This window comes from Lagopus leucura, unplaced genomic scaffold (assembly GCF_019238085.1).
Source record: "Lagopus leucura isolate 7727_CA_CO unplaced genomic scaffold, USGS_WTPT01 Super-Scaffold_100157, whole genome shotgun sequence".
NCBI classification, from domain to species: Eukaryota; Metazoa; Chordata; class Aves; order Galliformes; family Phasianidae; genus Lagopus; species Lagopus leucura.
The window spans coordinates 3,913,962-3,937,637 of record NW_024962334.1 but is presented as its reverse complement, the minus strand read 5'-3'; the positions used below and the strand labels follow the sequence as shown (position 1 = coordinate 3,937,637).

Here is a 23,676-nt window from a genome sequence, read left to right as displayed (position 1 = left end):
GTACTTACTGCTATTTCATGTTTTGGTCTTGAAAGGCCAAGAAAACCGGAAGACCGGGTCCTGCTTTCTGTAAAAAACAGAAACAAAAACACCCCCCAAAACATCAACAACAAAAAGCCCCACTAACAGCCCTTTTCCTAATGAATTTGTTTTGTGGTATTGAACAGTCAAATGATTTTTAAAAGCCTGTTAACAGAAAAGGCTGTTTGGCTAAGGCTCTTGACTGGGTTTGAATTAAGTGGGATTTATATCACTGGACTAGAGCTGAGGGGTGGCTCTCACCCATCCTTTGAAGAGAGGGGATTTACAGTGCACTATTTCTATCTGACTTAAGCTTTTGTTAAGTATATGGTAGGGCTGGGGTTTATACCTTACACACAGACCAGGCTTGCTGATGTTTTGTAAACATTTTGGCATGCCTTAGCTAAGCTTTGAGCAAACTCCTATTATTTTGAATGCAGTCTTCCTGAAGGGTAATGTTTTCATGTGGTGTACAGGCTGGCCAGTGTAAAACCTGCCAAATTCACCTGGAATTTACTTCTGTTCTTCTTACTTAGATGAGGGGACTGAGTGCACCCTCAGTAAGTTTGCAGGTGACACCAAGTTGGGAGGTGGTGTTGATCTGCCTGAGGGTAGGGAGGCCCTGCAGAGGGATCTAGATAAGCTGGGTTGATGGGCTGAGGTGAATGGGATGAGGTTCAACAAGGTCAAGTGTCGGGTTCTGCACTTTGGGCACAACAACCCCATGCAGCTCTATGGGCTTGGGGACGAATGGCTGGGTGACTGTGAAGAGGAAAGGGACCTGGGGGTGTTGGTTGATGCTCTGCTGAACATGAGCTCACAGTGTGCTCAGGTGGCCAAGAGGGCCAACAGCATCCTGGCCTGCATTAGGAATGGTGTGGCCAGCAGGAACAGGGAGGGAGCACTTTAGTAGCTGGTTCCTATATTAACACACATTCCAGTACAGTACAAGGTTTGCACACTTCTATGTGAAGTGGCATCATTAGGATATTGCCAGTGCTTTCATAGAGTCACAGAACAGTTTGAATTGGAAGAGACCTTTAAGATCACCTAGTCGCAACCCCCTGCTATAGGCATGGACTCCTGTTTATAAAAGCTTGACTTGCTGCTTGCCTTCTGGGAAAACCTCCTCAGCCCCAACTCTAAATAGTGTCTGTTCATAGAAAAGGGCTGGCCTGCCTTCCTTTCTCAGTGGAGAAAAATCCACATTAAATATCCCCGAGGTGAAATAAAGAAGTTGCAGGGAGGTTTATAAATGGGGCATGTGAGCAGGAGCTCAAAAGGTTTTTCCTTGAGCGTGTGTACATTCTGCTCAGTTTACCATCACCATTGCTAAATTGCTTTTATTTCTCACTGTCCTTCAAGATTTTTTTTTTTGGTAAGCATGTTTTATACTCCTCTTTTGGCTGTGTTTCCAGAGACTTGTTGCTCGTGTAAGAAGTGGATGGTTGATGATGTATTCTAATCTTGGGTTGATTCATTATGTCCGGACTGATTGAAACACTCAGCTTGCATTGGAAGGGCTGAAATCCGAGGGTAAATCAGAAGCCTCGAGAGCAAGAGGAGTCATAGAACCGGGACCCTTCATCTTTCCCTGACTGCGCGCTGAACTCCTACGCGGAACTGGCAGATACAGCTGTCCTATCGACTCGGCAGCTCGGCCGTGGGTTTGGCCACCGAGCCGCTGCCCGAGGCTGGGCCGGGCCGGCAGTTCGGTGCGCGCTGGGGGAGGAGAAAGCGGCTGGGCGCGTGCTTGGGCTCCCCGCACCGGAGATGTGCGCGGCTGGCTGCGAGGGCTGGCGCTAGCGGCGGAGCGGCGGGCACCGGCACGGAGCACCGGCACAGAGCCCTGCGTGCCGCTGCCGCGGGGAGACAGCCTGAGCCGGAGGGACAAGCTGGAGGGATCATGACAGAGCCAAGCAGCAGAAAGGAAGGGTTTAAAAAATGCCGGAGCGCTACTTTCAGCATCGATGGCTATAGCTTTACTATTGGTGAGCCTGATTTAATTCCTCCGCTTTCTTTCATTTCTCTGTTCCCTCTCCGCAGCTTCAGAGACAGCTGTTGCTCACATCTGCCTCTTGTCGCTGTACGCGTTTGCAGTGTATGCCCTGCAACTTCTACATCTCTCTTCCTTTCTGCCTTCTGTATTTACTTCTGTCCAAGAAAGTTGTCAGCAATACGCAGCGCTGTGAATCCCTCCCTGGTTTTGGCACAAGGAGACGCTTGCAGAACTTCTTGGTTTGGAGCCTTATCTCAGGAACGCCGCTGCTTTCAGGACAGCAGATTTCCAACTTGCTAGCTTGTTTCCTTCCGATGAATCCAGGAACACGGCCCTTGGGAGCTGTGGTTTTGTTTCCAGTATTTGTTTGTTGCCTTAGAGAGTGTTTCCAAATTCCATAACCTTTCACCATTCTTAGGTTTGAGGTGCGCAATCATTCCTGTTGCTTCTCTGAAATGCTAAAAATTGCTATGGGGTGGAAAGATGCGGGGAGAGATCAGGAATTTTAGGACTGTTTGTTTCTCTTGTAGCTGTTCGAGTGCAGTTTGCTGTGTTTGCTGTCTTAGACAAAAACAAGCCTTCTCAAAGCAACAGGTGTCCGCATGTTTTCCAGCAGACTTTCTGTGCAGAAGTTAAGATATGAGGATTCCCTAACAGGCTGCTCTGCTAAAACTGTTCGTCTCCCAGGGCTGTGCTGTGTAAAATCCTATAGACCTTAAAAATGAAAAGGCTTTTTATGGTATTTCAGTTTCCAAAGGAGATCCAGTTTGGTGTTTACGGTAACTGCTGCGGAATAATCAATCAGTACAAATCCCCCTGGCTGCGTTATAGGTGGCAAGAGTTCTATTTTCCTGCAGTTGTGAAAGCAGGGAAGTCGTTCCTGACTTGCACCAGTATAACTGGGTCATGATTGCATTTAATAATGATGAATGCAAGCTTTTTGTTGGTGTGAGAGGTACTTGTTTTATCTAATTGCCTGCTTCACGGAAAACTTATTTTGCAATCAAAAAACTTAGTGATAAAATACAAAGGCAGAAATGTATGTGTCACTAAAATATTTCCATGCAAACATCTGTTAATGTGCACGTAACATTTGAAAGTTGAAGCTGCTAGAAAAATGCTACTTCTAAAGGCTGTTTCTCTGAGATCGTGGGTGGTGGTCCCCCCCCAAGAGCTAAGTTGCAGCATGTTTGCTTTTGAACTCCCTATCTTGAATCTCTCCATCTCTCATCATCGTTACTAATAGTGATATTTCATCGGTTTCTGTCAGTCTGGAGGAAAAACATTTCCTTTTTGAGCCTAGGCAGTAGAAAACATTATCTGAAGATGCTGAATGCTTCTGATTGTGCCTGATGACTTTGTTTGTTCCTGGACAATCCGAGAGGATTGCTGTATTTGTTACTCTGCTATCTTTATTGCTGCTTGTGCTCACCAAAGAACGAGACCAAATTTTGGGTCAGATGACAACTGCAGCTTCTGCTTCTTAGGACAGTTGTTGCATAGTAGTTCACGTGCTGTTTTCTTCTGTTTGATGCGTGCGAGCGATGTATTGATTGTGAACTGTGCGTTATGTAACATTTATTTTTATATCTTGGCAAATGTGTGCTGGATTGATTCACGTAACTGTGAAAGCACTGTAAACACACTATCTGGTATTGCCAGCGCTGTGTGATGGACAGATCTGAATGATTCATGTCTTTGTTATTCTCTGCGTTGAAGAAAATGAATGTGTCCGAACGGCGTGACAAAAATGTTGAAGTGTTGGAGATGGGCATCAACTTTTTTTCATCAGATGAGACTTGTTTGTAGACTCCTAGTCTCAGATACTGCAAATTTCTTGAAGTTCTTGGAAGATGTTGAGCTGCTGAGTCTGCTATTGAAGCATGTCAGCTGGGACAGAAGACTGCTGCTCCAAGGGACACAGTGATATCAAGTTGAGATTAACGTTTCCACTTACGTGCAAAAGAGTTAGAATTGGGAGGAACCAATGCAATCTGTAAAGAAAGGATGATCTCCATAAAAATGATTATGCACAGCTAAACAAAAAGAAACTTTTCGTGAAGACCTGAGCCTGAAAACCAGCCATGACAGTGTGTGGGAAAGGCGGAAGGCTGTTGCAGCAGCAGCTCCAGGCTGGTTGCCTGCAGGTGTGCAGCAGTGTGTACTAGAGATGGTCACTGTGTGTTTGCTCAGCAGTGCAACCTCAAGCAGCTGTTGTGCAGCTCCCATTTTCTCCTCGCTCACTGCAAGATATTGGTGTACAACTGCAGCAGTTGGAGGAGCCTGGCACTTCCCAAGGCTTCCACAGATCCCTCCAGGAGTATCTTGCCTACCATGCTAATAAGCAAATGTACACTGATACCTGGTAGCTTGACCTCTCTACAGAGTAACGAGGTAGCTGCAAGACCCTTCCCTCCACACACCAGCCCCTCTTGGCAGAGAATATGAGGAGGGCTGAGCTGCACTGCTCATGGTTTTACAGGTTCCCTTGGTCTTTTTGCACTGGCAGTGTGTTGATAAGGGGCTATGGCAGAGCCACGGGGAATGTTATTTACTGGGACCATTTGGGATGAAGTGGAAAAATTATTTTGCTCCAGAAATTTCAGTGTGTCCCTAATGAAGATTTCAGTGCCTTTATTTGCCACCGTCTCTGTAAACAAATTTCAGTGTCTGTTTCAGAGCAAGTTTTTTAATTATGTAAGTTGTTTTGCTTGAGTACTTGTTTAACGTTGGCTGAATTTTCATCTACTGAAAGCAATAAATACCAGAGGACAAGAAATTAGGAAGAACTCGCACCTGCTTTTTTTTTGTCCTGCACCTTCCACCTTCTCTCATCATTTATGAAACACTGTTAAGTCAGAATGCTGGTGTTACTGGCTTTGCTGCTTTAACTGGCTGTCTGAAGGTGCAAGACAGAGAAACATCCATTGCCTTTAAACCTGGGAAAACGGTAAACACAAACATTAACAGAGGATATTTTCTTTCTGCATTTATCACCTTCCTGTGACTAAGAGCTAACTGCATTAAAGCTCCCACTCTGCTTTTCATATCCAGAAGCACCTGGCAACACTGTTTTAAGTGTCTTGTCCACATTTATCTAATCAATTTATTTTTGTGGGTTAAAATGAATTGAAGTGATGAGGAGTTCTACTGCAGTTCAAGTGCTGGCGGAGGTGGGACGTGGAACTGAAACCCTTGGTCTAGCTCACAGCAGCTGATTCTACACCTTTCATGAAAGTTCGTTCAGGAGGACCCTGTCACCATTTCAAGTGCAAAGGCTCTTCCTTCAATTATTGCTAAGGATTTGAGTTTTGCTCAGTGGCACTGTTGGGCCTTACTTTGAAATAGTTCTTTAAAAACATGGTTTTCATAACAGTCCTAGTTGATCGCTTTGCATTCATTATAAGAAACCAATTCCAACATCACTGTGTGAATAACACTCCCAAAGGCAGGGCTTCTTGGTGAGTCCCTCTGAAAGTTCACCTCAGAAATCCATGCATGTCAGAGCCAGTGTTGCAGGAGAGGATTGCGTTGGTCTCAGCAGGGGAAGATTAGAAGCAAAGCTGATACTGAACTCGGCGTTCTCAGAATAAGCTCTGTGTCACGTGCTTAATTTAAGGAGAAAAAAAAAAGCTACTGTGTAGTTATTTAGTTATTTCCTTTTTTAAAGGTTGCACCTTAGGAGCTCCATGTTCAAATTAACTGGAATAGAAAAGACTGTTTTTGAGAAAGATTCTAGAAAGAAACCAGGGAAGTAAGAAGCTTCACTTTTTGTACTGTGTGTTACCCAGAGAGCTGTGTGTATTGTAGCAACAATTAATATAGTTAATTACATTGTTCTTGTGTATTGATTTTCAGCTTTGCTGGAGTTGGTCGTTCTTCTGAGGGTAATGTCTCCTTTGCAAGCCAGGGAAGAGACAGGCTTTAGCACAAGTCCTAGCCCATGCACAAACACATACGTAGCGTGTTTTCATGGGGATTTACTTGACTTCTCCCCTTAGTTTCTTGTTATGAAAAATACCATCTATATTGATAGCACGCTGTAATCACAAGGTGCTGACAGATCTCTTGCTGGCTCTGTGTGCGTGCCACTGGCTGTGTTCCTTCAGCAGAGGCCATGGAGAGACGTCTGTCTGTGGGGTCAGTATGCTTTTGGGGAGGGAGGGAGGGAGGGTGCAAAAACAATGTCCCTGGCAGAAAGGTGAACGATAGCATAATCGCCTCCCCTCTTGGGGGGTTATAGCTTTTTCCTTGTCTTTGTACCTGCACTCTGTATTGTTTTCTTTGTTATGACACCACAGCCAGAAGACCAAAACGAAACACAGCAAACCCCCAAACTTGGCTAATAGACCACGCTTTGGGGAGATCTTCCCATAGGAAGCATTTTTCATCTGATATATAAGAAGTACCAAATTCAAGTTGATTAATATAAAGCAAACGAGAGGCTTGCAATTGGATGTGGTATTCTGCTGTTCTAATAAAATGGGAAGGAAAATAAAACCCACCCTCCTCCTACTCTCAAAAATTAACATAAAGCTGCTAGCAAATAGATTGTGAAATAAAACTAACATTGAGGTTTTTCTCTTGCTCTTTCCATTACAAAGCTGTGCCTTAGCTTCAAACAAGTCTGGGCTTTGTCTGCTCTGCCTGAATATTCACCTGAAAGAAAGCTGAATTTTTGGTGTCCATATCTGTGAGGCAACCAGCTTGGCCCCTTGTGTGGAGTGGGATTCTTCTGGACACAGTGGTTGGCAACAGCAAGTCTTGTTGGTATTTCTGTCACGTAGCTGCTTTTATAATAGGTGGGGATGGTGATTTCTGTGGCATCTGCAGGAACGTGGTGGTGTTCAGTGTTTCAGGGTGGGCTGCTCTGAGCTTAGTAAGTGATCTCTGGGAAGACTGCAGCATTGGATCTTGTGTGGCAGAAAGCTTGGCAATGCTTTCATGGAGCTCAGCCATTTGCTACTGTGGATGACCTGCCTTGTCACTACTACCTGCTGTTCACAGCTGTGGGTATCTTGGCATCTTGAAACACAGTGAGTCTTTGGGGCCTGCCTCTTCCCTCAGAGTTGCCATAGGGAAGAGGTCATAGCACACCAAATTTGCCAGCAGCTCACAGTGGGAGCTCAGTAGTCTTTTGGGATTTGTATTTTTGCAGATCTTCTGTTTTAAGCTCTTGTGCTGTGCTTACTGTCTCGCTTTTCTGATGTATTACTATTGCATGAGTAAAGGCTTCTGGATGCATCATGTGCTTATTGGTACAAGTGCAAATCGAGTCAAAAGGCAGGATTCTGGCCAGTAGTAAATTGCATCACTCCACTGCTGCTGGGAGTCCAACAGTGACTTAAATAAACAAAGGATCTGTCCCCAGACAGTTTTCTCTGCTAAATGCACACACTGCTGTAGGTCAGAGGAGAGTCTGACCTATGCACAAAGTGAGGTAAAATCATACAGCTTGCTCCCAAGACTTTTTGCTGGTATCTTTTTCCTCCCAAATTTTCCCTGCCCAGCAACAGAAGTTGTATCTAGTGATGCCCTGAAACTTGATTTCCAGATTTCCAGTAGCTACAGGCTCAGAATTTTCAAGTCTGTAAAGGTAACCTTTGGTTGCATCTTCAGTTGTTTGCAAAGTTGGAAGCTCGGTGAGGAGGAAGTTGCAGTAATTACCAAACAGATGCACGTGATGAGATCTCCACTGGTTTCCCAGCTGGAGTGTCAAGCTGTGCACTGGGACAACGTGAGAGCAGTTGCTCTGGTCATCCTCCTCCTTACTGTCATAGCAGCTGCAATCAGCCCCTTGAACGCTTCCCTCAGGAAGACTGCAGGCATCATCTTTCTCCATTAAACGGCAGCATGTGGTGCTTAGTCTCTTGCTGCTGCTGCATGATGCTGCCTCATTTCTGTTGATGTAGTGCCCTTCCCCCCTTTCTCAACGTGATGAGACCTGACAAACGGTGTGGTGTTGGGAAAGGGGACTGGATAAGCAGCTTGCTCAGCCAGTACCACTCAGTTTGACACTAAATGCCTCTCCTGAAGTCAGTAATTTTGTAGCCAGCTCACGTTCATCTGGGTTTGAGAATAAGGAAGGCAGTTTGGATCCAGGCTGCCTGTCCTTTTCCTTTTATATTGACAATGAATACTTATTAGGAATGAAAGCTTTCAAAAATCAAACTGTACCAGTTCTTTCCTCGTGTGTGGGTAGCTGAAGTCCTTGCAGTTCCTCCAAGTGGTGTGCTGATTGCTTTTAATGGAATCTCTTTTTTTTTTTCCCTTTTTTTTTTCCTTTCTGTTTTGGGGTTTTGTACTTTTAAACAGCAGTAATGGATGTAGCCCCCCAGATCTGCACCAGTCTTTTTCTCTTTAGACATTATCCTTTTTTTTTTTTTTTATTGTGTCCCACAAATATCAGTGTTATTTTAGTTTGAATTGTGTCAACTGAAAGCTAAACTTTCTTCTCTAGACTCACCAAGCAGATCAGCATGTGAAGGAAGCTTTTTTATTATTACTAGTTCAAGTGCTGTGAATTTTTAAGCTAGCTTGGAGGTAACTGGAAGTAACAAGTATAAGTACATCAACTTTCTCTTACAGCGAGTTGTTCCAAGTATTGGATTTTCTTTTTGATGATCGCTATGGACAAAGATAAATGCCCAACATCTACCAAACAGATATCATTAAGAAAACTGAAAATGGTTTCATTTAGGCCGTGGTTCTGCTGTTGGCTGAGATCTTTTCTGCTGGCAACAAATGGCCTTGTTCTCAACTGCATCCTGAGGAGCTTTGCTGAGTTGAGAGATGCAAACTCCATGATGACGTGAGAACAGTGGGTATTTCTGTCAAATACCAAGAGGGAAGAACAGCAATTGTAGCACCCTAAGAAGTGAACCAAGAATGTAAATACCAGGAGAGAAAGAGTTCTATGAAATTTAGGGATTCTGATGTCAGCTATGCTGCAAAATCCCAAGTGATGCTTTAATCTGCCACTGAAGTTGATGTTTTGCAGGGTAGGATGTTTCATTTGCTGCTGAACACAATGTGAACAGCAGAATGCTAAATCTGCTTAATTTATATTGATTTCCTCCTCTATTCCTGAAGCTGTGATCATTACCAGACATGTATACTGTTAATAATCACTATTTCCCTTACAATGTAGTCTAAAAATGAGATCTTTTGGGAGCTTCAGTTCTTTCTTTGCTCCCATTTGGTAGTACAGTACCTTGTTAGATTAGCCTAAGGAGAGAGATGGCTCTTTCCCCTAACTTTCAAAGCTTGGTTTAAAGACAATCTATGTTATTTCTGCCTTGAACATTATCATAATTCAGAATTGAATATCTGAGAGGCCAAATTATGCTTTGACTCTTATGCAAACCTGGTAACTCAAAACATAATTTGGCCTGCAGTCCATATTTTTTTATCAAAACTGCCGTATGAGCAAATCTAAGACATCTCTGGCAAAGCTGTGCTGTTCTTTAGCTTGCCAAAATCCGAAATATTAAAATATAGAACTTACTAATCAAAGCTGGTGTCAATGTGAATCATAGGGTAGGGGATCTATACTTTACGCTACTTGTATATGGTATAGAGTATAAAATGTTTTTACAAATATAACAGAACATGGAGGACCTAGGAGACGTGGAGGAATATATGCATAGAAAATAGAATAACCCCCCAAAATACACATTTTTTTTTCACAGTTAATTTATGGAAATTTTATGAAATTTATTTCATGGCTGTTCAAATAACAACAGCAGTGATTTTTTTTCCTGACCCCTGGATGCAGGCTAACTCTGTTGTTAGTAAAATTAGTGGACATCTCTAGAAAATCCATAGCAGGACATCTTACGTTACTTTTAAAAGTTCTTACTTTATGAGTTGATTTCTTTCTGGTAACTTGAACACTTAAATAGAATTACAGAAGGAAATACTATAGATCTAATGGCTACTGTTAACATTAGCTATTAGCCGATAGTTTATTTTTCATATAGATCATCTGATAATGAATGTCTTGCCTCACTTCAAGAGAGTGAATTCTGATTTTTCACAGGAATAACACAGGCCAAATTTGAGCTGGAAGTGTTTAATGACATCTAGGTATCTGTTTCTTCTACAAAAAAGGACTGCTTTTTCCATGCTGTGTGTATTTGGTTTTGAGATAGGTGTCTATTAAGGTACTTGGTGCACCTTTCATAGCATCATAGAGTGGCTTGGATTGGAAGGGACCTCAAGGATCATCAAGTTCCAACTTCAGCGCTGCAGGCAGACCTGCCAACCTCCATATCTAATACCAGACCAGGCTGCCCAGGGCCCCATCCAACCTGGCGCTGAACACCTCCATGTAGGGGGCATCCACAGCCTCTCTGGGCAGCCTGTTCCAGCACCTCACCACTCTTTCTCTGTAAAGAACTTCCCCCTTTTCTCCCTATCAAATGTAGAACTGATTACATAGAGACCTACTGCCTCACTATGCAAAGATGCAGCATGCTGACGTGAGATGGGGTGTGGAAGATGGTTATCCCAGACTCTTTGAACATTGGTGTGGCAGCTCCTCTGTGAGCACAGTTTGCAGCCCTCTTTGCTGCAGTGAGCAGGTACTGGCTGCTCCTAACTTTACTTCATTTGGCCGTAAAGCCGAGTCCTTTCCTCTTGGCTGCTCCAGTGGCAGGAATCATCTGCTGCAGACACAAGATGAGGAGGTAGAGGAACCTCTACATGGCACAACAGTTCAGAACCCCTCCTGGGAGTTGTCAAAGCAGCTTGAAGACAAGGGGATCCTGGCTGTTAGGTGTTGAACCTGAGTTTCACTTAGACAGTGGCCATGGCTTGAGTTTGGATGCATAGTTGTAGATCTTGTAAATAATCAAATAATCCAATTATCAGTCTGGTCTGCTAACCCTTCCCAGCATTTCTCCATTCCTGAAATATCAGCAGGTTGTTGTTATTGCAGTTGCTAGGTGGCTTGTTAATATTATTCTTGTCTCCAGGGTTAATGCTCAAGGCTTAATTGTTCTCAAGGCAGGAGAAGCGTAAGAGCTGAGAATGGTAATTACAGCACTTCTTATAACTTGGATCTACTGGCTCCTGGAAGATGCTTCTGTCAGCTTGACCACATGATCAGAGCACATTTTCCTTCATGAGAGAATATGTTTATTCTTTAGTGATGTTTGCTACCTTATGTTCCAGTCTAATGCTTCCCATTAATTAGAATTCATTGTGCTATTTAAGTGAAGTAGGATTTTTGAAGTGAAATTCTGCTCAGTGGCTTGTCATTTAGTCTCTCATTGTGTTTGCCTACTAGCCCTCTGAAGCAGCAATAATAATTTGAGCCTTCTGTTTTATTATCTGTCATTTACAGTAACGCTATGTGCATAATTATTTTTCTCCAGTTCTGCACTGATACTTAAATGAAACCTTTGGGATATTTTCCCTGCTGATTTGGTGTTTACCTGTTATGTTCAGTCTCTTGTATTTGCTCTCTTTCATGTTGTTCATGGGAAGCAAGTCTTGTGTCCTTTTTAGAAGTTTTAAGCTTTGATTACTTCAATGTTTATTAAGTACAGATCTATTCAGATGCTTTGGACAAGCCTACTCAGAATACCAGTGTCTTCAGATCTCAAAGTGGCAAAGAAAACTTCACCTTTGAAATTTCACTTGCAAATTTTGCCTGTAAGGCATAAGTGCTGTTATAAACTGACTTTTTGAACTGGGAAAAGGATGGTGTTTTCACATGTATGAAAAGACTCATTCAGGAGGGTATAGTGTTTTAGGCTTGGAGTTGCACATCTTTCTCCAGCCTCCATAGTCCTTCTCCTCAGCCTTTGGCAATGGTATCTGTGAGCCCCACTGCTTGCTGGCACTGCTGCCCATCAAGAGGAAGGCATGGAGACTCCTGTGAAGGAACCCGAAGGAGGGAAGAAGGAAGACAGCACATGCTTTAGGTGCCAAAATCTCTCTCTATGGCTGTGCCAAGATTAATTTCTATTTCTAAAGAAAATGATGCTGTACCTTATGGACCTTGAACTCCTCAGCCCAAATTATGCAAGTCAAAGAACGCGTTGGGAATTTGTGAAAATAAGGTAGCAAATATCCTAAGACTCATCTAATTATGAGATAGACTTCTAGCCAAACTTACAATTCCAGAATGATACATCATACAAACTTGGTATGCACGAAAATGAATGTTACATGGTTTATTTTTTAATTTCATTCAGAATCTTCTTTTTCCATTTACAGATTACTTTTATGTATTTAGTTAGTACCTCATTGCATACTGTAAACTGCATGTGCACATGACACATGTAATGCTTGTCATCATTGCTAGAAAATATTTGTATGTTCTTGTTTGCAGTAAGCTGATCGTTGAAGTCACCAAGCAGCATTTAGAATGGATAAGACACTTGTGACTGCTGTATGAGGTCATACATGCTTTGGTACCCTTGGTACCCAGGCAGTTGGACTTCCCCAAGTGAAAGATCCTAGTTTAAAAATGAGGAGAGAAAAAAAAAAAAGAAAAGAAATGCACTTAAATCTTTTTAAAAAGACAGTGAATCAGAAGGTTCTGTAGCGATGCATGACAAAAAAAAACCAACATCAATGAAGGCAATAACTGAGAAGTATTTGTATGAAGTATCTGTGTGATTAACCCCATTGCAATAAATGAGAGTACTCGTGATGTTTGGGAACATTTGGACATTGTGTTGAGGGACATGGTTCAGTGAGAACTATTGGCGATAGGTGGATGGTTGGACTGGATGACCTTATAGGTCTTTTCCAACCTTGGTGTTTCTGTGATTCTGTGACTGCAAGAACTGCCAAATGAGACTCATTCATAAGGAGGAACTATTAATTGCATTTTAAAAGTTGCTTTAGTTGCTCAGTCACACAGCTTTTGAGTGCTATGTTGAATGCTTTTAAGTAGTGCACTTCAGGATGTTGTGAATATTCTGCTTTGGGCAGATACTTTCAGTTATTTACCTACTTACTTGATATGCCTCCTGCCTTTTCCTGGGGTACGTTGAGAAAATAGGAGAGTCATCTCAGAAATACTGAGTGAAATATAGTAAAATTCTTTCCTCTGATGCTTTAAGATGTTTTAAAGAGCATGGGTGTAAGCCATTCTGCTGCATCCACAACATCTTGTGTATGAAGGCAGGAAGCTTTATGATGTGGGTGTCCAACCTTTTGTCTTTCCTGGACCACACTCATGAAGAATTGTCTTGGGCTACACATAAAGTGTGTAAATCACTGCGAAAGTAATGCTTATATATATACATATATATACATATGGAGAACAACTAGTGGGATATCTGACCCCTCGCCCTGGTTTGATGGCAGTGGCTGCCATTCTCAGTTAGCTCTCAGGGTGTTCATCCAAGATTTTTGATGAAATTTTACTCTTCCTGTGCCTTATCCTTGAAAACAGCTGTTTACAAAGTGTGTACTGCCAAATAGTGATGGCATGGATAAGGCGTGATGAGAAGAAAGAGGTATTTCTTTCTGGTCACTTAATGTCTGGTAGAGGGATGGGATCAGATTTATGGGTTGAAAATTTGCAGGTGATGTATTTGTTTTGACTGAGAAAGGAGTTGTAACTATGGCAAAAAAAAAAAAAAGATTTTTTTTGTTAACTTTGAAACCTATTCTCAAATTGCTGTATCAAAACACATATCAGGGCTGCGTGTTGTTCTCAATGTTCAGGACGCGTTCAGGCAGTGCATCAGACGGCACGCAGTTTTTGCCGTAACTGGGTCAGCACAGCCCTGCGACCTCCCTGAGTCCAGCCGTCAGCCCTGGCTGTGCCGATCGCGCACCGCTGCCTGGGCGTAGTTGGGCCGGGCCGCTCTGTGGGGAGGAGCCGCCGCCATGTTGGCGCGGGGCAGGGGGCGGCCGCAGGGCGGGCTGTGCCAGGCCGCGTGTGGGACGTGGCTGAAGTAACCGCTTGTGGCGGCCACGCAGAGAAGGTCTGGCGTTAATTTAAACTGAAACCTTTCGCTTTAGTTATGTGTTAGTTCTGCCAAATGCTAATTCTTGTTCTCGGTTCAGGCAGTTCTGTTCATTAACCAGTTAGCTGCTGAGCGGAAGGTATTCTGAGAGTTATAATAATACACGCCTTGATGATGCATATGTAAAATACACCGCCACGCGGCAGAGGGTGCTGAGGCAGGGCAGGGACGGCCTCAGCAGTGAGTGCAGTGCGGTGGTTCCTCGGGCTGGCAATGAGGGCAGTGTGCCCTGCTGCGGGGCACAAAAAGCCCAAGAGAAGCGTCTTCCCACTGATCCAGGGACTGGATCTTCCTGCTGATGGTCAGCACTTTCTGTCTGAACCGAGTCTGCTTCTCCACAGGAACAGCTGCCTCTGTCACTTCTCTGATCCGTCCTTTCCCCTGGGGAGGGATGAGGGAAGCGGACAGGAAGGATGGGCTCATGGAAGCCTCGGCTGTCAAAAGAATTACCAGGAAATGAAGGCTCCATGTAAACACAGGGGATAGCCCTGAGCTGGGGCTCTCCGGGGTGAGGGCAAACTCATGGGATAGGAGGATCAGCACCGGCGTTGAGGCGGCCATTTGGAGAGATGTCCCTGAGTTGGGGTTCTCCCAAGTAAGGATAAACTTAAGAAGTTCTTGCACCCCCCGCAGTGTTCAAGGCCCATGGGAGTTCAGGTGCCTCTGCTGGACTCCTCTCATTGCCCTGGCAGCTCAGAGGAATGCAGTCCCTGCCCTGTCCTCTTCCTCAAGACTTGGTGAAGAAAAGATGAGAGGTCTTGGGGAGGAACGAGTGAGGGGGACAGGAAGGAGGGGCTTGTAGGAGCCTTGGCTGTGAGAAGAAGAATTACCAGAAGGTGGAGGCTCTGTGTGAACCCATGGGATTGCCCTGCGCTGGGGCTCTCCTGGGTAAGGGCAAACTTATGGGGTAGGAGGATCAGCACTGGCATCAAGGTGGCCATTTAGAGGGAAGTAGATAGATCCTGGCACCCTGCAGTGATCTTGGTGGTGCAGTCTCTTTCTGGTCGGCCTGACAGTGATGGCTTGGTGACTGGCCTGCTCCAGCGGAGGCAGATCCACTTCCATCAGGTTATCTTCCAGAGGTGGCTCTACCTCCATGGGCTCTATGTCACTGCCAGGCAGGTCCACCTCCATAGCTCAATCTCATTGCCCATTTCTGTCAGTCTCCATTTCTTGTGGATATTTCATACCCTGTACTCGAAATAAAACATTTTTATGTTACAGGGATCAACTGCCACTGGCTGTGTCTGCTCAGTGACTGGGGTTCTAGACACAAGACGGTTGCAAGAATGTACCAAGAGGGTCAGGAAAGGGGGTTCTCACGCACGCTGCAGCTGCCTGGGATGGAGGTCAGCAGAGAGGGGACAAAGCATACTGACACTCCGCAGGCAGCCATTAAGAACTGCTGAGTTTCAAGGGTTGTATCAGCTGTCCTTTCCCATCCCTCACTGACACCACTGGAGTGTGAGAAGGTGGTATCTTCTACCGTGATCCCAAAGGATAGAGGTGGGGAGGTGAGGGCCTACTGTCCTTTGGGCAGCTGTACTGGTACAGCTTTGGTGGTTCTTTGGAGGGTCTGTGAGGTCCTTGGGGCCCTGTGGCAGGGTTTCCCACTCAGAGGGTGAAAAGGGCCTATTAGGGATTGCTGCCCTCAACTTGTTATCTCCTTGGCCATGGAATGTGTGGTTGAAGATTAAGTCAGACCCACTGTAGCAGTGCACAAAGAATAGCTGAATATCAGGCACGCCCCCAGACAAGTAGTTTGGACAGATTAGATTTCTGCAATCTCTGAAAATAGGATTTTCAGATGGCAACTTAGGGGCAGGGACACAGATGTGTAGTCGGCTGTCCACCATCAGTTGACCCCTATGTACCTCAAGCACCATGAAGGTGTTCATGTCCTCCTGTCAGGTGTGAGCAATCAGAAGATGTGCTTGTTTTCTGTACAGTGACTAAATAGCAGTGTGCTAAGAGAATCAACAGGCTATCGCTGAATGAAGAGCTAAGCCAGTTGTATTTGTGTTTCTGGTGGTGGCTTGCTAACATGGTGCCATGGGATCCCACTGTGCTCCTTTTTCCTGAATGTTTCTAGTGTTTTGCTTTCATGTCTTCTATAGATGCAGGAGGCAGCAGCAGCTACTAAACTGCCCAGTGGAGTAGCTAATGGGGGCAGATTCCCCCTCTCAGCTTATTCATAGCTTTTCTGTTCTGGCTCATACATTTTTGTGAAGGCCTCTGGTGCAGATGGCATATTTAGAGAAATGATTTTTGGCGCCATGGGTTTGAGTCATAGAAGCTCAGTTAAGTTTGGATACCCTGGGGAGGACAGAACCCTGTAGTTTCTCTGGGTGCCGCCTGTTTCATGTCTGAGCACCCTCGTGGTGGCAGTCCTTTCCTTTAGCCTGGCTGGGAGTTGTCCATGCTCCAGCGTGAGCCCAGTGCCTCTTGTCCTTTCACCTGAGCACCTGTAAGAAAAATCAGGTTGCACCTCCCGTGTTCCTGGTAGACAGCTGCAGTCAACGCTCAGATCCTCCCTGAGCCTTCTTCAAGCTAAGCAAAGGCAGTTCCCTCGTGCCACCCAGGGATGCTGTGTGCCCTGGGCCCTCCCCAGCCCTGAGACCCTGGATTGGCCCCTAGACTGAATTATAAAATCTAAAAATGGTGAACCCTAATCTAAAAATGGTGAACCCTGCTGCTCACTTCAGCTTTGCCTGTCCAGGTCAGGAAGAAGCCTCAGAAATTACCTCCCATTTCAGGTGTATTTCCATGCCCCCATACAAGTGGCTACTCTGTTTTTGAGCCTGTGTTGAGCTACTGGTCGTGTGTTCTTTTTACAAATAAGTCATTCTTCAACCAGTCCTGTGCAGTTCCTGGTATTATCTTCCCCAGAAACAGAATCCATTCCAGAGAAGTTTTACTTGCTCTGTCTTTCAGTACAACTTGAAGATAATTTCAGTCTCTATCAGCTCTATACATTAATTACTGTGGCCTTTTTCCAGCAGGGGGACATAGTTACGTGGCAGACTTTAGGAGTTTTTTCTGAATAGCTGAACAATCAATGTCAGTAATATAAGGGCTGCTACAAAAGCAGTGCCTCCTATTTTATTATACAATTAATTGAAGCATTGTAGGCTATCCTAAGTTACAAAGGACCTATTTGTCCTGATGAGCAGGAAAGCTACTGGATTTCAAGCATAAAGTCCTAAATCCTATTCCATATAGATGACACCAAGTTGGCAGGAAGTGTCAATCTGCCTGGGTTAGCGAGGCCTGTGTAGAGGAAATGGACTGGGGCTATTGATTGATGCTCAGCTGAATATGAGCCAGCAGTTTGTGCTCCAGTGGCCAAGGCCAGCGGCATCCTGACTTCTATCAGAAATAGTATAGCCAGAAGGATCAGAGGAGTAATTATGTCTCTGTACTCAGCACTGGTGAGGCTGTACCTTGAGTACTGTGTTCAGTTTTGGGCCCCTCACTGCAAGAAAGACACTGAGGCTCTGGAATGTGTCTGGAGAAGGGCAGCATAGCTGGTGGAGGGGTCTGGAGCACAGACCTTATGAGGAGCAGCTGAAGGAGCTGGGAATGTTCGTTCCAGAGAAGAAGAGGCTCAGGGGAGACCTCATTGCTCTCTATAACTACCTGAAGGGAGGCTGTGGTGAGTAACCAGTGGTAAGACTAGAGGGAATGGCCTGAAGTTGTGCCAGGGGAGATTCAGGCTGGATATCAAGAAATACTACTTTTCCAAAAGAGTTGCCAGGCTCTGAAATGGGCTGCCCAGGGAGGTGGTGGAGTCACTGGCCCTGGAGGTGTTCAAGGAATTTTTAGATGCTGTGCTGAGGGACATGGTGCAGTGAGAACTGTTGGTGATAGGTGCATGGTTGGACTGGCTGATCTTGTACATGTTTTCCAGCCTTGGTGATTCTGTGATACTATGATTTTCAGCCTCAAAGCCAAGCATCTACTGAGCCATCTAGTGTGTTGTACAGATGTCTTGTTCGTGGTGCTCTGATGGCTCTTGGTTCAGCTGCCATAACAATATATTTAGAAAGGGCCAAGAAATTTTCATACAGAATCCAGAATTAATCTCCTTGTAGTATTACTACTGAAAGAAAAAATCCCTTCCAGTTTCAGAGGAGTTTCATTGAGTGATTTCCAGAAAAACAAAGAAAGATGGATTTTTCCTTGGCTGATGTTTCTATTTGAACAATCAAATACAACTTCTAAAATCAGAGTAGCGTTTTGTCTTGGTCGTTGTCACTGTTTTGCCCAGGGACTTCACTAAAAGCATGTGCAATCCACCTCTGCTGCAAGCTGCTAGAAAGCAAACAAGCTAGAAGGGGAAGCAGTGCATGGTGGTGCTCCTAACATCTGCACCAGCAGTTTATCAAGTGGTGTAACATTACTGTATGGTTGACTTGCTGTTTTGCCTATTAATGAGAAGTTTATTTACCAGGATTATGTCTTTGCACGTGTCATTCTCTAAGAAACCCTTTCTGTCTGTGCCACCTGCTTGGCATTCCAGACCAGTGTTAGATTTTGCTAATTAAAGATCACGCTTGATTTCATGAAGTAGAGTAGAGGAAATAAATCCTGCCCTGCTTTTGGCCTGTTCGGAGGCATATGCTCTTTTCATAGTCTGAATTTAAGGCTATGTGGTGCAGGGTGCCTTATCACAGTATGGCAGATATTCTCAACCAGCCACTCGGAATGGAATCCTGATAGACGTTAAAAATCTTTTACATCTTCTCCCACACTGCTTTAAAATAATAAATAAATATGAGATGCATGCACTGGTGACAAATCACATTGTGGCACCCCAACAGTACTTGCAAAGAAAATGCAAAATGAAGGAAGACAGCAACTTAGAGCGTTTCCACTGGTGAAGCCACTCTTGCTGCGTTTCTGGATCCATTCTATTTGAGACTTCAGAAGGAGTAGTTAAAATAGTTATTTTCAGCCTGTAACTTGGGGCAGTGTTCTGCAAGTTAGCCTTCCTTTAAGCAAGAAGCAGACCTTGTGATCTTCAGAGACTGGTCCCAGCCAAAGTTGTTGAGTAATTCTGTAGGTGAATATAAAATTTCTCCTGATGAGAGTACAGAGAGAAAAAAAAAAAAGCCACTGACTTCTAAAAATCACCCTAGTTTAGCTTCTACTTCTTCTTCTTTTTTTTTTAAGAGTATTGTGGTAGGATTTTATTCTCTCATTGAAAAGAATGGCAAAAATCTGCCACTTTCAGTTGGATTGAGGCTCAGATTTTCATGAACAGGCATGCACTGACACTGAATGTAGGAGGGAGAAGCAAGGCATTACCCTCTTCAGTTTGAAGCTTCTCTTGCAGAGGTTTCTGAAAGTACCCTGAGTGATAGGCAGTTTGTGCAGTGCATCTCTTTCCCCTACAAGCAGCAAGGAGTCTTCCACAGGGGCTGAGCAACAACAGGATATACTGCATCAGAACTGGTTTGAGTGTTTCACTGTCACCTTCAGGCTCCTGTTCTTGAGAAAGTGCACAGGAGAGGAAGTTGGACACTTCTCCAGTGATTTGTGGAGTTTGGGGTGAAGCATTATGCTGAAGTCATATCAGAAAGATGATGTGGTGCCCTTGCTCTGCAGTGCAGACTGGGCAGCCAGGGGTAAGTCTTTCATGGCCTGCCATCCACACAAACCTGCTGGTGTTGGTAGATGAAAAAGTGAAATACAGGGCATGTCCTGGCAGAACTACCACTGACACACCATGTTGTGAATCCACACTGCTGTGCAGGATATACCCCAATCCAAGATCCTTGTGCATATAAAAACTAGCAGGTCTGTCATCAGCATGAAGCTGAATTGCTGATGGACAGCGAAAGAAATTTTCAAGGCCCCACTGTAAATGTGCATGTGTGTGTTTGTGTAAGGTTACGGCAATGGGGAGGTAAAGGAATAATACATAAACTGAATACAATTTTAGCAGAGGTATAGATGACAAGAGATATAAGGCAGTGAATACCTGGCACTTGAGGAAGCTCCAACGGAAGAGATTCCTGTTTGAAAAGTAATTGCTTAGAAGCCGAGTTGTCTCCTGTGCTTCTCTGCAAAACACCATAGTGTTTTGGCATCTTAGCTTTTCAGATTTTATGGGGAAACATTAGAAGTGTCTTGTTCCTCTTTCTCTGCGTGTCAAGTTACACATTAGTAAGTATAGACAAGTCTGTGCTGAGGGAAAGGTAGAACAAAGTGCTCTCTAGGATTCACTCCTGGTAGTGCTCTGTAGGTGTGCTCCAGGTCACCTCTGGGCTAGCTGATCCCTGAGGTCTCAGCCTTGCAGGGGAGGAAAGGAGAGCGGGCGTCAGGACTTCCTCCAGAGCTCTCCTGACAGCCAGAGGGCTAAACTTGGATCCCCCAGGGAACCTAGACTGCAATGTGACGATGAAGGAAATGGTGTATATTTGGTCACTGCTGAAAACAATGGGATTGTTGCCTTGTAAAAGCAAATATTTTGTGAATGAAGAGGCTGCATGTTTTGGAGTTCCTTTCAAGTGAACTCTCCTGGGAGCTGGTAACCAAGTCAGAGCTCACAGCACATTTCTATTCCCTGCTGAGAATGACCTATCTGTACAGAGAAAGGTATCTGAGGGAAACATAAATGGACACAGTGATGGTCTCGGGGCTGTGTACAGGTTAGAAATTAAAATGATATGCTGTAAAGGTTGAGATCCAAAACAAATGAAATAGTCAGCTCATTTCCTCAGGAAAAAGAAAGAGAAATTGCCTGTGTCTTGCACTCGTGCTCTTAATTGGTTTGATAGGAACTCAGCAGAAATCGGAGGCAATGTGTCCTCTTTTCTGTTTTAGGAGTAAACTCATTAAGAGAATATGCAGGCAGAGCCTATTGCTGAAAGTGCTGTTCTGACCTATATCTAACTCTGTGCCACGTTGCCCAGTAGCTGAAATGCTTTAATATGTGGTCCAAGCTAATGGTTGTCACTTTTTGAATCAGTAAATATAGCAGTAATTAATAGGAGCAATAGCTCATCCTTTATCAGTTGCGTTAATTGTAGCACATGTTCACCTCAATGACTCCATTTTTACTTTATGTATGGTTAAAGGAATAAAACATTTTCAGTTATATCAACCCTTTTCTTTATTATGTAGCATCTTTGTTAGGAAACAGACTAGACTGAAATGTTTGCTGTTAAGGATTACCACAAAGAGCAGTTCAGTCTGTCAAGTATTGCAGACTCTGCATAGAGTAAGAGTGAAAGAGATACTGAAAAATTATGTCCTAACCATCTAATGTATCTGGAGGAAAAAACGTAGAGGAGGTTCACAGTGCCTTCCGTGCTCTCAGCTCCCAGCCATGCTCAGTGCAGCTTGCAGATGTGTCAAAATCCAAAAGTGCACGATGATCTACAGAGATCTCTTCCACCCTCTGGGTCCATCTGGCCCAACCTCTGCCAGGCCTATGTCCAGGCAGCTGTTGAAGATTTCCAAGGAGGAGACGCCACAGCACACATGGGAGCCCAGAGCTGGACCCAGCTCCATGTGCAGCCACCCCATCAGCGGGCAGAAGCAAAGGATCACCTCTGTTCTGCTAACACCACCACTTGTTGAGCAGCCCAGAATACCACTGGCTTTCTTTGCTGCAAGGGCACACTGCTGGTGTATGTTTGAGTAGTGGCCTTCTGTCGTCCATTGGAAAGGCTTGGCCTTGCATTTGCATGGGATCTTTCTTTGTGTAGCTCTGTGCCAGAGAACAGCTGGAACCAGGAAGGCACAAAAGCAGTGAGGTGTCGTGGCACATTACACAGTACGTTAGATCACCTCACCTGAAATATCCCAGCTGGAAAATGTATTTTTAAGTGGTGCTTCTGTGTTGTAGCCCTTCTTCAGCTCTGGAACCTACCATGGCACTAGGATATGCATCAGAAATGATGTTAAATGCATATGAGAAGGTGTGTATGGCTGGGCTACAACTGCTGTCGAGACACTGGATACTGGATACCTCTTGTGCTCAGTTGTGTGCCACTTACTGGGCAGTATCAAGTCAGACTTCATGAGACAGTTGAAAAAAATCCAGGGAAACGAGGAATAAAGAAGGTCTTTGGTTTGCTTTTTTTCTCTTCCCTCTTCACTCCCAACCCCCTTTTGATTGGTTCTTTTGATTGGTTTTTGTACTACCACAGTACCCTGAGACACCTTTGCTACCGATACAAAAGCTGTAGCTATCTTAATTCTTCAGGAACAACTTGTTTGCATTCCTCTTTACGATTTTAGCAAGGCTGCTGTTGTTCGTGGCTATTGAAAAATCGTCACTCTATCTGCATAACAAAAACCATTTACAAAAGCTCCTCATAACCTGATTGCTGAGGCTGTGCTTTCAGCTGTAGCACAAGCACTTAACGACACGTGTCTCAGATGTCTTTAAAAGTTGGACTGAAGGTCCCAAAGCATAATCTGCTTTTTTTATTTATTTACTTTTTTTAACTGAGCAGTGTTGCAGTGTAATGGCTGCATCAATCCTGCATTTCCTGGAGACAGAAATATCACTTCGGTTGAGCAAGGATGCCATTGTATTACTGTCAATTTAAGCACCTGTTGATAAAATGCATTGGAGATACTAGATATACCAGGGAATGAGTTGATCTGCTACGTTGCACTGTTTTATGACCAAGATGTTGCATCAGGGATGGCAGGCACATGTGACTGAGGCAATTTGTTGTTCCGTAGTGGTAATGGATTCAGTCCTTTTTAAAGCTAGTTCCTCTGGTGAGCAAGAAAGCACAAAGCTCACCTGTCATGGGGGCTGAACTTTAAGTCTGGAGTTCCTTTCATTTCCTTAAGCTGTGCGCAGCTCAGTGACTTCTTTGTTATTTGGAGATGGCTCTGTTTCATCCCCGTGTGGAACAGCAGCATACATTTTTTTCTTTGCTGTTCAGTGAGGGAATAGAAATGCCCATGAGAAATTCACAGGAGGCCTCATTTACTAGCCTTACAAAATTTAAGTCTGAAGGGTCACACCCACAAGAGTTTATTGTCAAAGTGTGCTCTACCAATAGAAGAGAATGTTTCCATGGCAACTTTCTAATGAGCCTCCTTGAAAACCTCTCCAAGAACAACTTTTTTTTTTCTTTCTTTCTTTCTTTTTTTTCCCAGTGGATTAGACGTTTCTGAGGTCAAGCAGCTCCTGTGCTGTAGGTATAACCTCACCTAATGTTACTGGTGGTTTTCACACAGCCCAGTTATTTCCAAGGGCAGAGCCTCAGAAGTCTGCACCGACAGCACAGGAAACCAGGGCAGTGCAGCTCTTCACCTAATTTAAATCATCCATATCTGAAGTAAACACATTATATGCCTTTATACTCAGTGTAGAGAAATTGTTTCTTGCAGGGTGTTATTCATCTGACCTATTTTAGGTATCAGTCTCAGGCTGAGCTGAATCATGCCCTAGGAGCGCCATTTTCTTTCCATTGGCTGTAAAGGGGAGTTGGATGACTACACTGCACTGTAGATCTCCACATCTGAAAAGCAGACCCTATCCTCAGATGCTTTTGCAATCTAGATGTCTATAAAATATCCTTTTAGGAGAAAGAAAAAGGGTTGAACAGATGATCATATAATCTAGAAAAAATTTAGGAAATTAGGAATGTGCAATTAAGTCTTCAACTACGTAATTCATTTGAA

The 23,676-nt window shown here is 44.2% G+C and overlaps 1 protein-coding gene across 2 annotated transcripts in view; it reads left to right on the top strand.

Moving 5' to 3' along the window:
* Nucleotides 1–1,875: 1,875 nt before the first annotated feature.
* The window catches only part of LOC122189823 (calcium/calmodulin-dependent 3',5'-cyclic nucleotide phosphodiesterase 1C-like), a 60,965-nt gene continuing 39,164 nt past the window's right edge, over nt 1,876–23,676 (top strand). For both annotated transcript variants that reach the window (XM_042889227.1, XM_042889228.1), the window contains exon 1: nt 1,876–2,012. In XM_042889227.1, the coding sequence (XP_042745161.1) occupies nt 1,928–2,012 (85 nt within the window). In that variant the 5' untranslated portion in view covers nt 1,876–1,927. The remainder of the gene's footprint in view (nt 2,013–23,676) is intronic.